The 13,681-nt window shown below is 43.0% G+C and overlaps 1 protein-coding gene across 1 annotated transcript; it reads left to right on the top strand.

Annotated features, from left to right (window-relative positions):
* The first annotated feature begins 4,690 nt into the window (after positions 1-4,690).
* On the top strand, positions 4,691-11,507 carry LOC112264105 (natterin-3-like). The gene is made up of 4 exons (XM_042331097.1): positions 4,691-4,882; positions 10,614-10,865; positions 10,920-11,349; positions 11,497-11,507. The coding sequence occupies exons 1-4, from the start codon at positions 4,691-4,693 to the stop codon at positions 11,505-11,507; spliced, it is 885 nt and encodes a 294-aa protein (XP_042187031.1).
* Positions 11,508-13,681: the final 2,174 nt, after the last annotated feature.

Below are 13,681 nucleotides of genomic sequence, written 5' to 3'. Positions count from 1 at the left end.
GCTTTGACATGGACTAGCATGATAGGACAAACAGGAGGAAAGTGGATCAAATGCTACACGCTCTTCTTTTTGTTTTATTTTTATTATTGGTTTCATTATCATAATCATCTAAAATGTATGAGCTAATCTCTCTCTCGCTCTCTTCTCTCTCTCCAGCCCCCTCTCTCTTATGCCCTTGACCGCACCACACCATGACAATGTATTATCTTGACAAAATAATGTAACTTGGAGTTAGCTTAGACACTTCAGAATATTTTTGTTGTTGTTGCCATCTTGTTGATGTGCAGTTTTCTTTGGAAGACAAATTGTCCTGTCCTCTCACTTGTCACACCAGCTATGAGAAGGGAAGAACAGACACATTGAAGACGAGGGATTATTAACATGATTACGCAAACAGAGTAATAACAGAGATAAGAGGTAAAAGGCTTCTAGGCCAGAGCTGACTGTCCTGAAATATCAGACAGTCTTATCGGTGTTCCCATACGTTTCCTCAAAGTTGGTTAGGAAGGAGAATTTAGTTGTGGGCATAATAGCATGATTCAATTCAATGGATCTTTATTGTTTCCAAAGGGTAACTTGTGCATTATTGATATAGAGTTGAATGGCAGAAAGGACGACAAGTGGGGTGATAAAGAATGATCAAATACAGATTCTAACAATGTAAAGACCTTTATACAGCCTATCAATGTAAAGACCTTAATACAGCCTATCAATGTAAAGACCTTTATACTGCCTGTCCTATTTCATTATCTGCAGAGGAACATTGAACTAGCGTGATAAAGACATTGATAATAGCTATCTGTGTCAAGGACTTATAGAGATGGCCTTGACACTTGGGATCATCAGTAGATTTGGCCAATCAGTACAAATCCAATTTTTTGGCCTTCACCCAATAGGGTCAACATTAAATCTGGGGGATTCTGAAGGAGGTTCTTGTCTTGGCTTATCAAAGGAAGGCTTGTGATATCTCTGAGAACAACCTCACTTGCTAGTCAGGCAAAGCTTCAATACAGGACTAAGATCGAAGCGTACTACACTGGCTCTGACGCTCGTCTGATGTGGCAGGGCTTGCAAACTATTACAGACTAGAAAGGGAAGCACAGCTGAGAGCTGTCCAGTGACACGAGCCTACCAGACAAGCTAAATAACTTTGAGGCAAGTAACACTGAAACATGCATGAGAGCATCAGCTGTTCCGGACGACTGTGTGATCACGCTGTCCGCAGCCGATGTGAGTAACACCTTTAAACAGGTCAAAATTCACAAGGCCGCAGGGCCAGACGGATTACCAGGACGTGTACTCCGAGCACGCGCTGACCAACTGGTAAGTGTCTTCACTGACATTTTCATCCTCTCCCTGTCGGAGTCTGTAATACCAAGCAGACCACCATAGTCCCTGTACCCAAGAACACTAAGGTAACCTGCCTAAATGACTAGCGACCCGTATCCCTCACATCTACAGCCATGAAATGCTTTGAAAGGCTGGTCATGGCTCACATCAAAACCATTATCCCAGAGACCCTAGACCCACTCAAATTTGCATACTGCACCAACAGATCCACAGATGTCACAATCTCAATTGCACTCCACACTGACCTTTCACACCTGGACAAAAGGAACACCTATGTGAGAATGCTATTCATTGACTACAGCTCAGCGTTCAACACAATAGTGCCCGCAAGCTCATCACTAAGCTAAGGACCCCTAAACACCTCCCTCTGCAACTGGATCCTGGACTTCCTGATGGGCCGCCCCCAGGTGTTAAGGGTAAGTAACAACACATCTGCCACGCTAATCCTCAATATTGGGGCCCCTCAGGGGTGCGTGCCTAGTCTCCTTCGTTACTCCCTGTTCACTCATGACTGCACGGCCAGGCACGACTCCAACACCATCATTAAGTTTGTGTGTGTGTGTGTGTGTGTGTGTGTGTGTGTGTGTGTGTGTGTGTGTGTGTGTGTGTCAGTGACGTGCGGTGAGGTCTGAGGCCGGGTAGGCACTTTCTAATGACCACCCTACCCCCCCACGTCCCCATCTCTCACTCATACACGCACAGTCAAAAACCGGATTTTTGTTACGGTAGTCATCAGTATGACACAATCACAAAGTAACCATCAAACAACTACAGCCAACCATCAAACAGCAGCAGGTATGCAGCGCAACCATTAGACACACATTCACAGGCCCTAATAGCTTGTGCCACACGCAACTGGCCCGCACGTACAGACAACTTTCAACACCACAGGCAGCAACCCAAATGCCAACGAGTAGGCCTATAATAACCCATAATGACGTTTGCGATGTGGCATAGGCTACAGTTGAGCAGTGGCGTTTATAGGATATCCACAGATGGGGAACATTTGTACTTTGAAAAACTGTGCTGCTGTTCGCTAAAAATTGGGAGTTGTTAAGAAATAATTGGTTCTATTGGTTCTATAGACCGATTAGTCTTCTCTTTTCAGCGGTAGGCATTTGCTTTCCCGACTGTATGTTTTTCCCGCAATTGTATTTTGAAATCTGCAAAAGGAAAACAGACAGTCACAACCAACCATAGAAATATAATCCATAGATGGCAGTTCACATTCAAGTCAGGACTGGCAGCCATTGCTAGCGTACTTATGAGTTTAACACTAAAAAAGCCAAGGTAAGAGGTTCCAAAACCTATGTATGGATTATATATCTATGGCCACAACCCAACAAGCTGTATATTTGGCATGCATGCTGCCCAAATTGCAACAGGTCGAAATTGCCTAAATAAAGGAAACATTTGAGTCTCAATGTCAACAGTGAAGAGGCGACTCCGGGATGCTGCCCTTTTAGGCCCGAGTTGCAAGAAAAAAGCCATATCTCAGACTGACCAAAACAAAGAAGAGATTAAGATGGGCAAAAGAACACAGACACTGGACAGAGGAACTCTGCCTAGAAGGCCAGCATCCTGGAGTCGCCTCTTCACTGTTGACATTGAGACTGGTGTTTTGAAAGTACTATTTAATGAAGCTGCCAGTTGAGGACTTGTGAGGCGTCTGTTTCTCAAACTAGACACTCCAATGTACTTGTCATTATGCTCAGTTGTGCACCGGGGCCTCCCACTCCTCTTTCTATTCTGTCTAGAGCCAATTTGCGCTGTTCTGTGAAGGGAGTGGTACGCAGCGTTGTACAAGAGCTTCCGTTTCTTGGCAATTTCTCGCATGGAATAGATACTCAACTAGTCCAAAGAAGGCCAGTTTTATTGCTTCTTTAATCCGAGCAACAGTTTTCAGCTGTACTAACATAATTGTAAAAGGGTTTTCTAATGATCAATTACCCTTTTAAAATGATAAACTTTAATTAGCTAACACAGTGTGCCATTGGAACACAGGAGTCATCGTTGCTTATAATAGGCCTCTCTACGCCTATGTAGATATTCCATAAAGAAATCTGCCGTTTCCAGCTACAATAGTCATTTACAACATTAACAATGTCTACACTGTATTTCTGATCAATTTGATGTTATTTTAATGGACAAAATGTTTTCTTTTCTTTCAAAAACAAGGAAATTTCTATGTGACCCCAAACCTTTGAACGGTAGTACACATCTAATATGTACTGTATATATGTATACTGAGTGTACAAAACATTAAGGACTCCTTCCTAATATTGCATTGCACCCCCCCATTTTGCCCTCAGAACAGCCTGAATTAGTTGGGACACGGATTCTACAAGGTGTTGAAAGCATTCCACAGGGATGCTGGCCCATGTTGAATCCAATGCTTCCCACTGTTGTGTCAAGTTGGCTGGATGTCCTTTGGGTGGTGGACCCTTCTTGATACACATGGGGAATTGTTGAGCATGAAAATCCCAACAGCGTTGAAGTTTTTGACACATCTCCTCCCCTTCATCTACGCTGATTGAAGTGAATTTAAAAAGTGACATCAATAAGGGATCATAGATTTCACCAGGATTCACTTGGTGTCATGGAAAGAGCAGGTGTCCTTAATGTTTTGTACACTCAGTGTATAAATATGTATTCTTTTTTTATACAATTGGTTTACATTTTATTTTATTTTGCTGCTTCTTGGGCCCCCCACGGGCTTGGGCCACAGAGCTTCAGCCCTGGTAAGCTCCAGCATTAAACCGCCCCTGTTGAGACTTAGACTTACATAGACACGTAATATAATAATAGTAGACTGCTCTACTGTAAATAAACACTTGACCTTAAATTTACTTGTAAACAAAGTCTATTTTATCCTGCTGGATAAAGACATCAGTGACTGAACTGTAAAACTCCTCCCTGTTGGCCCTCAGTTTTAAAAGTCTCTCGGTCTCGATGGAGATGATGGCAAGGGATGAGAGTCGTCCTTGATAGGCCCGGATTCGACTGTATGTCTTGATCCATTTCAGCGCAGAAAATGACCTCTCAACGGATTCTGTTGTAGCTGGTATAGTGAGGACCAGCTGCAGTAACTTTGGTGCCTCTGGGACAGTCTGTGTCAGGTCATGATGGAACAAAAAGCTGAGGAGCTGTCCAGGCGATTTGTCTCATACCATTTGTGAACTGTACAATAGACACGATCAGCCTTAACTCCCTCAAAATCGAAGTACTTTGCATATTTTGACAGACTCTCCAGTTTGCAGCTGTCAAACTTTTGTGACATTGTTTCTATGTTTTTGCAGCCCACTAAGCCAAGGAACTTAAAATCCCCAGAGTGGTTGTTATGGATATCCCTGCCTGTGAGTTTTATAACTTCATGCAGCTCACTCCACCCATCCCGACGGTTCCAGAGAGACTAGGGGATCATAAACTGTTTCCCCAGAGTGACCTCAGCTTCCAGGCCACCGATAGGTTGCTAGGGGGCCAGACACCTGGCTTCTGCCCAACCTGGTCTCAGAGAATTTCATATGATTCTGTATGTAAATCTGAGTTACTCTATTTAATATATGTTACGTTCCGTATGGTATGGTATGTATTAATTTGTGGATGTCCATCACCCATTTTGTATGATATGTTACATTTTACAATTTTTATTATGTTACGACTTTGCAAAACGTACAATATGTTACGAATTTGCAAAATGTACGATATGTTTCGAATTTGCAAAAATGAATGATATGTTACAAATTCTAGCTTGCTAATTTAAGGTTTGGGATAGGTGAAGGGTTAGCTAAAAGGGTTAGGGTAAGCTAACATGCTAAGCAGTTGCAAAGTAGCTAAAAAGTAGTATGCAGTTGAACAGTTGCAAATTAGCTCAAATTGCCTATGATGAGATTCAAACTAGCAACCTTTGGGTTGCTAGACATTCACGTTATACACCCACCCATCATCTAACTTTTGTTTTTGCCTTAAGTAACCATGCCAAAGTAACATACTGTATCATACTACATGAAGAATTTCATATTCACATACAGAATAATACAAAATGCTCTAAGACAGGGTTGTTCTGCCTGCTCATCCCAGATCCTCCTCAATCTCTCCAAGTGGACAAGAGTGATGGAGTGCTTGGACAGACGTGAGTGATGTTGTTATTGAAACGTGTGCATTTACTGTTGGTTGTTACTATTGCTGTTTGCTAATAGTAGTTGATTATATGTATTATACAGTCCTTTGCTTATGTCACTATCTCCTTATACAGTCCATATTATTGTTGCTCTTGTGTTATTTATTACTCATTCATTATCATGTTTATTAGTATATTCATTTATTAGCATATTCATTCAGAACTATTCTCTGTACAGAACCACATCCATCTCATATGTCCTCTCTAAATAAAGTGGTTAAGTGTGAGTAACTCTCTGTGAGGTTGCCTTATTCCTCTACGCAACTGGAGAACCGTTATCTTTCAGTGGTCAAACCTGGCTCTCATCTGAACATTGATATTGTCCAGTATGTTGTAGAAGATTCATTGGCTGTTTCTATGAGTTTCGCTTTCAGCCAGGCCCAGTTTATTGCATTTCTGCTCGAGTCGCTCATAGAAACCAAGGCATATAATAGTTCCAGAGTTGCCCGTGTGTTGATCTGGCACTCTCAATTACAGACTCCTGTTTACCTAGGTAGCATGTAGCCTAGCATTTATTAGGTCTTTCGAAATCTTTTATCTTCTGCCTTTGCATTGTGCATGCTGATGTTCAATCTCCGTTGTTCATTCAATGCCAGAGCTGCCAAATGTCTCATTAAGAGCTATCTGGCTTTGGATGTGAGAAAGACTTTTCATTCTTGTTGAGCACTATATGCAAGTTCAAATTGCAGTAACTGGCTCTTGTCCACACGTTGTCACTGGTGTAGAACTGTAGGCATGGGAAGCAGTAGAGTCGGCTGCTACCAGCGCAGCCTCAGACGTTCCATTGATACCACTCAGATTTAAATGGTGGTGTGATTTTCTGTCCCTTCCTTTGATTTAGGTCCATAAACTCAGGTGTTGGTCTTCCATCACTTATCACCCCCTGTTTCGCTCGGAAACACAACTTTGATAACTGTTTCAGATGCAATATATTAGCTATCCTGATCACCTTCATTTTGGCTAGCAGTAGAACGAATTGAACAGGGTTGTTGCCAGTGTCACCGCTTATTTCAGGAAACACAACTCAAACTTTTATGAAAGCAAACATGACAAATTATTACTGGTATAATAGTGCCATGAGGTATTGTATTGTACAGTCTCAATCGTTTTCACATAGACAACTCAAGCTTTTATGAAAGCAATAGTGAGGACACGTGAATATCTTCCACCAGGATAACCTCATTTTAATCTCCTCATATTATAATTTCCTAGTATCAGACGGTTATCGCTGTAGGCTATTTTTGCCCGAGCCACTCGCTTCGTAAATTGGTCATCATCGGCAGCCGGGCATGCAACCCATACGTCTGCCCTTACGCAAGTTTGCCATCGGTATTTAGAAATGGCACATCGACAAGTTTAAAAATGACATTGCGCACAGTAGACTACACAACTGCAATTAAACGTGATACATGTAACGTTATATGTAACATGTTTACAAGATGAAAGCATGTTAAGATACATGCATTTACATGCAATGTTTTTCACGATTTCACGAGACCATCATTCTGAGTTTCCCAAAAGTAGACATGACACAGTCATGTTTCTACTAATATCTGCACTCGCTGGCAAGAACTGACAGAAAGGCAGGCCAATTACAGTGCCTTGCGAAAGTATTCGGCCCCCTTGAACTTTGCGACCTTTTGCCACATTTCAGGCTTCAAACATAAAGATATAAAACTGTATTTTTTGTGAAGAATCAACAACAAGTGGGACACAATCATGAAGTGGAACGACATTTATTGGATATTTCAAACTTTTTTAACAAATCAAAAACTGAAAAATTGGGCGTGCAAAATTATTCAGCCCCTTTACTTTCAGTGCAGCAAACTCTCTCCAGAAGTTCAGTGAGGATCTCTGAATGATCCAATGTTGACCTAAATGACTAATGATGATAAATACAATCCACCTGTGTGTAATCAAGTCTCCGTATAAATGCACCTGCACTGTGATAGTCTCAGAGATCCGTTAAAAGCGCAGAGAGCATCATGAAGAACAAGGAACACACCAGGCAGGTCCGAGATACTGTTGTGAAGAAGTTAAAAGCCGGATTTGGATACAAAAAGATTTCCCAAGCTTTAAACATCCCAAGGAGCACTGTGCAAGCGATAATATTGAAATGGAAGGAGTATCAGACCACTGCAAATCTACCAAGACCTGGCCGCCCCTCTAAACTTTCAGCTCATACAAGGAGAAGACTGATCAGAGATGCAGCCAAGAGGCCCATGATCACTCTGGATGAACTGCAGAGATCTACAGCTGAGGTGGGAGACTCTGTCCATAGGACAACAATCAGTTGTATATTGCACAAATCTGGCCTTTATGGAAGAGTGGCAAGAAGAAAGCCATTTCTTAAAGATATCCATAAAAAGTGTTGTTTAAAGTTTGCCACAAGCCACCTGGGAAACACACCAAACATGTAGAAGGTGCTCTGGTCAGATGAAACCAAAATTGAACTTTTTGGCAACAATGCAAAACGTTATGTTTGGCGTAAAAGCAACACAGCTCATCACCCTGAACAACCTTCCCCACTGTCAAACATGGTGGTGGCAGCATCATGGTTTGGGCCTGCTTTTCTTCAGCAGGGACAGGGAAGATGGTTAAAATTGATGGGAAGATGGATGGAGCCAAATACAGGACCATTCTGGAAGAAAACCTGATGGAGTCTGCAAAAGACCTGAGACTGGGACGGAGATTTGTCTTCCAACAAGACAATGATCCAAAACATAAAGCAAAATCTACAATGGAATGGTTCAAAAATAAACATATCCAGGTGTTAGAATGGCCAAGTCAAAGTCCAGACCTGAATCCAATCGAGAATCTGTGAAAAGAACTGAAAACTGCTGTTCACAAATGCTCTCCATCCAACCTCACTGAGCTCGAGCTGTTTTGCAAGGAGGAATGGGAAAAAATTTCAGTCTCTCGATGTGCAAAACTGATAGAGACATACCCCAAGCGACTTACAGCTGTAATCGCAACAAAAGGTGAAGCTACAAAATATTAACTTAAGGGGGCTGAATAATTTTGCACACCCAATTTTTCAGTTTTTGATTTGTTAAAAAAGTTTGATATATCCAATAAATGTCGTTCCACTTCATGATTGTGTCCCACTTGTTGTTGATTCTTCACAAAAAAATACAGTTTTATATCTTTATGTTTGAAGCCTGAAATGTGGCAAAAGGTCGCAAAGTTCAAGGGGGCCGAATACTTTCGCAAGGCACTGTACATGTGCGCTTTCGATAGTCCGACTTTCTTTCGACTCACCCAGTGTCCGGCTGCCACATTCCCCTGACACCGCCTGGTATGGCAGGAAGCTTGACACCAGTGATGCACTGGGCCGTACACGCTACCCTCTGTAGAGCCTTGCGGTCGGAGGCCGAGCAGTTGCCATACCAGGCAGTGATGCAAACAGTCAGGATGCTCTCGATGGTGCAGCTGTACAACCTTTTGAAGATTTGAGGACCCATGTCAAATCTTTTCAGTCTCCTGGGGGGGAAGGGTTTTGTTGTGCCCTCTTCACGACTGTCTTGGTGGTCTTGGACCATGTTAGTTTGTTGGTGATGTGGACACCAAGGAACTTGAAACTCTAAACCTGCTCCACTATAGCCCCGTTGAGAATCGGGGCGTGCTCGTGTAACCAATGTGAAATGGCTAGCGAGTTAGCGGTGGTGCGCGCTAATAGTGTTTCAATCGGTGACGTCCCTCGCTTTGAGACCTTAAAGTATTGGTTCTCCTTGCTCTGCAAGGGCCGTGGCCTTTGTTGAGCGATGGGTAACGATGCTTCGAGGGTGACTGTTGATGTGTGCAGAGGGTCCCTGGTTTGAGCCCAGGTTGGGGAGAGGAATGGACTAAAGTTATACTGTTACATTGATGCTGTTGACCCGGATCACTGGTTGCTGCGGAAAAGGAGGAGGTCAAAAGGGGGGTGAGTGTAACCGATGTGAAATGGCTAGCTAGTTAGCGGTGGTGCGCGCTAATAGCGTTTCAATTGGTGACGTCACTTGCTTTGAGACCTTGAAGTAGTGGTTCCCCTTGCTCTGCAAGGGCCGAGGCTTTTGTGGAGCGATGGGTAACGATGCTTCGAGGGTGACTGTTGACGTGTGCAGAGTGTCCCTGGTTCCGGCCAAGTCGGGGCGAGGGGACGGACGTAAAGTTATGCTGTTACATTGATGCTGTTGACCCGGATCACTGGTTGCTGCGGAAAAGGAGGAGGTCAAAAGGGGGGTGAGTGTAACGGGTGTGAAATGGCTAGCTAGTTAGCGGTGGTGCGCGCTAATATCATTTCAATCGGTGACGTCACTTGCTCTGAGACCTTGAAGTAGTGGTTCCCCTTGCACTGCAAGGGCCGTGGATTTTGTTGAGCGATGGGTAACGATGCTTTGTGGGTGACTGTTGTCTGTGTGCAGAGGGTCCCTGGTTCGAACCTGGGTATGGGCGAGGGGACGGTCTAAACTTATACTGTTACACTCGGTCCTCCTTTTCCTGTAGTCCACAATCTTCTCCTTTGTCTTGATCACGTTGAGGGAGAGGTTGTTGTCCTGGCACCACGCGGCCAGGTTTCTGTGTCATCAGCAAACTTAATAATGGTGTTGGAGTCGTGCCTGGCCGTGCAGTCATGAGTGAACAGGGAGTAACAGAGGAGACTGAGCACACACCCCTGAGGGGCTCCCGTGTTGAGGATCAGCGTGGCGCATGTATTGTTATCTACCCTTACCATGACGGGGTGGCCCGTCAGGAAGTCCAGGATCCAGTTGCAGAGGGAGGTTTTTAGTCCCAGGGCCTTTAGCTTAGTGATGAACATTGAGAGCACTATGGTGTTGAATGCTGAGTTGTAGTCAATGAATAGCATTCTCACATAGGTGTTCCTTTTGTCTAGGTGTGAAAGGGCAGTGTGGAGTGCAATAGAAATTGCATCATCTGTGGCTCTGTTGGTTCGGTATGCAAATTGGAGTGGGTCTAGGGGTTTCTGGGATAATGATGTTGATGTGAGCCATGACCAGCCTTTCAAAGCACTTCATGGCTACAGATGTGAGTGCTACGGGTCTGTAGTCATTTAGGCAGGTTACCTTATTGTTCTTGGGCACAGGGACTATGGTGGTTTTCGAACTTGAACTATTCATCCTTCAAGTTCGAAGTCCTGGTCAACATGGACAACTTTGAGTTTGTGGAGTGGATCGAGGAGGAATACGGTGCTGTCCCTCATCATACTGTCAAGACCTGCCCAGACGTTGAGATATATGTCGGCAAGAACAAATACAGTCTGGGAAAGGTTGTGACCCAACATAAAGCCTTCTTCCTGCCCTTGGAGGGTGATGACTACTGGTACAAGAGCTACCAGGTTCTGGCCATCAACACAGATGCCTATAGCCAGCACATCTCTCACCTGTGGTAGGCCAACGACCAGATCGAGCTGTTCAACCACCCTCTTGAGGCCTTGCAGTTCGTCAGGGTCACCAACCTGGAGTGCAGCAGTGTAGAGAAGACGGTCTTGCTGGAGAAGACCAGCACTGTTGAGAAGACCTGGGACATCGTCTGGGAAAGCCACAACAGTTCCACCACCATGACAGCCAAGGTGCCCATCCTCAGTTCAGGCACCATGGACTTCACCAAGCAGCAGACCGTGAGCTTTTCAGAGAGTACCACCATGGTGGAGTCCATCAGCCACTCCATCTCTGTGGAGCTGTTGGTCCCTCCCAACCACTCCTGTACCGTGCAGATGGAGGACAGGAAGATGACAGCCGACATCCCCTTCACGGGTAGACTGAGCCAGACCTACCATAATGGAGACAGCCACTGGACCACCATCACAGGGACTTATGATGGTGTGAGGGTGGGGAGATTAATGCTGCCGTAGAGAGATGCCAGCCTGTCCCTGATGCCATCCCCTGCTACCCTGATGTGACAGACTACTGAGACAGATTCTAGATGTGTGAATTTTGAACTCTAATGTGCCCGTGGTATCTCTGCAGACACAAAGTGAAGAAATTAGAACCCTTGTGTCGCAATAATTTTCCATCAAACAGGAATAAACTGATATACTGTGTCTCCATATTCAGATTAAACAGACAGTTGATAGTGTGTTATTGTGTCAAGAAAAGAAATGTTTGCAGTATTTTTCTAGACAATAAATATGATCTTGGTGCAAAATGTTGTTTTTCCCTTTTCTTCATTGAACTCATTTACTCCTGTAGGCTACACCAGATCAAATCAAATCAAAGTTTTTTGTCACGTGCGCTGAATACAACAGGCTTACGGTGAAATGCTTACTTACAGGCTCTAACCAATAGTGAAAAAAAGGTATTAGGTGAACAATAGGTAGGTAAAGAAATAAAACAACAGTAAAAAGACAGGCTATATACAGTAGCGAGGCTATCAAAGTAGCGAGGCTACATACAGACACCGGTTAGTCAGGCTGATTGAGGTACATGCACCTAATGCTGTATCATCATCATTAGTTTCAATGGCCTATTGAAATGAAATATAATTTCAGCACATAAAGTTTCACAATGCCGAAAGGTCCAAAATCCCTTTTCCAAACCAGTGGCCTATGTATATTACACTGTGTATTTGCTACGAGTGTTAAGGCGTGTTTTCAGTGCATTTGCAATATTCACACCCCTTGACTTTTTCCACATCTTGTTGTGTTACAAAGTGGGATTAAAATGGATTTAAATTGATTTTTTTTGTCAACGATATACACAAAATACTCTGTAATGTCAAAGTGGAAGAAAATGAAAAAAATAATTAATAGAGGCAAAAAAACACGAATATATCTTCAATAGAATAATATTCAACCCCCTGAATTGATACATGTTAGAATCACCTTTGGCAGCGATTACAGCTGTGAGTCTTTCTGGGTAAGTCTCTAAGAGCTTTGCACACCTGGATTATACAATATTTGGCAATTATTCTTTAAAAAATGTGTCAAATTGGTTGTTGATCATTGCTAGACAGCCATTTTCAAGTCTTGCTATAGATTTTCAAGTCAATTTCAGTCAAACTGTAGCTATGCCAGTTAGGAACATTCAATGTTATCTTGGTAAGCAACTCCAGAGTATATTTGGCCTTGTGTTTTAGGTAATTGTCCTGATGAAACGTGGATTTGTCTCCCAGTGTCTGTTGGAAAGCAGACTATTCCGCTTATCTTTATCCTAAAAAACTGCCTAGTCCTTGCTGATGACAAGCACACCCAGAACATGATGCAGCCACCGCCATGCTTGAAAATATGAGGAGTGGTGCTCAGTGATGTTTGTGTTGTATTTGGCCCAAACATAATGCTTTGTATTCAAGACAAAAATATCCATTCTTTGCCACTTTTCTTGCAGTATTACTTCAGTGCCTTATTGCAAACAGGATGCATGTTTTGGAATATTTTTATTGTGTACAGGCTTCCTTCTTTTCACTCTGTTATTTAGATTAGCATTGTGGAGTAACTACAGTGCTGTTGATCCATTCTCAGTTATTTCCTATCCTATCAGAGCCATTAAACTCTTTTTTTAAATCACCATTGGCCTCATGGTGATATGCCTGAACGGCTTCCTTCTCCTCCTGCAACTGAGTTAGTGTTGATACACCATCCAAAGTGTAATTAATAACTGCAGCATGCTAATCTACCAATAGGTGCCCTTCTTTGCGAACCATTGGTCTTTGTGGTTGAAACTTTGCTATAAGTTCTCTGCTCGACTGAGGAACCTTACAGATAATTGTATGTGTAGGGTACAGAGATGGGGTAGTCATTTACAAATCCTGTTAAACACTATTATTGCTTACAGAGTGAGTCCTTGCAAGTTATTACGTGACTTGTTAAGCACATGTTTACTCCTGAACTCATCTAGGCTTGAATACTTATTGACACAAGGCATTTCAGCTTTTCATTTTTATTCATTTGTAAACATTTCTAAACACATTTTCCACTTTGACTAATGGGGTGTTGTGTGGAGATCGTAAAAAAAAAATCTAAATTTAATCCATTTTAAATTCAGGCTGTAACACCACAAACTGTGGCAAAAGTCAAGGGGTGTGAATAGTTTCTGAAGACACCGTAAGTGAATTTATAAACCTCCAAGCTAGGTGGCGGTATGGTTGAAAAGATCAGAAGTTGGTCACAATGAACCCTCTCAGTTTTCTGTCCACCAGTCTCTTTGATTAATGTCA

Source organism: Oncorhynchus tshawytscha, linkage group LG12, assembly GCF_018296145.1.
Source record: "Oncorhynchus tshawytscha isolate Ot180627B linkage group LG12, Otsh_v2.0, whole genome shotgun sequence".
NCBI classification, from domain to species: Eukaryota; Metazoa; Chordata; class Actinopteri; order Salmoniformes; family Salmonidae; genus Oncorhynchus; species Oncorhynchus tshawytscha.
The sequence above is the reverse complement of the archived record's forward strand: the minus strand, read 5'-3'. Positions and strand labels throughout refer to the sequence as shown.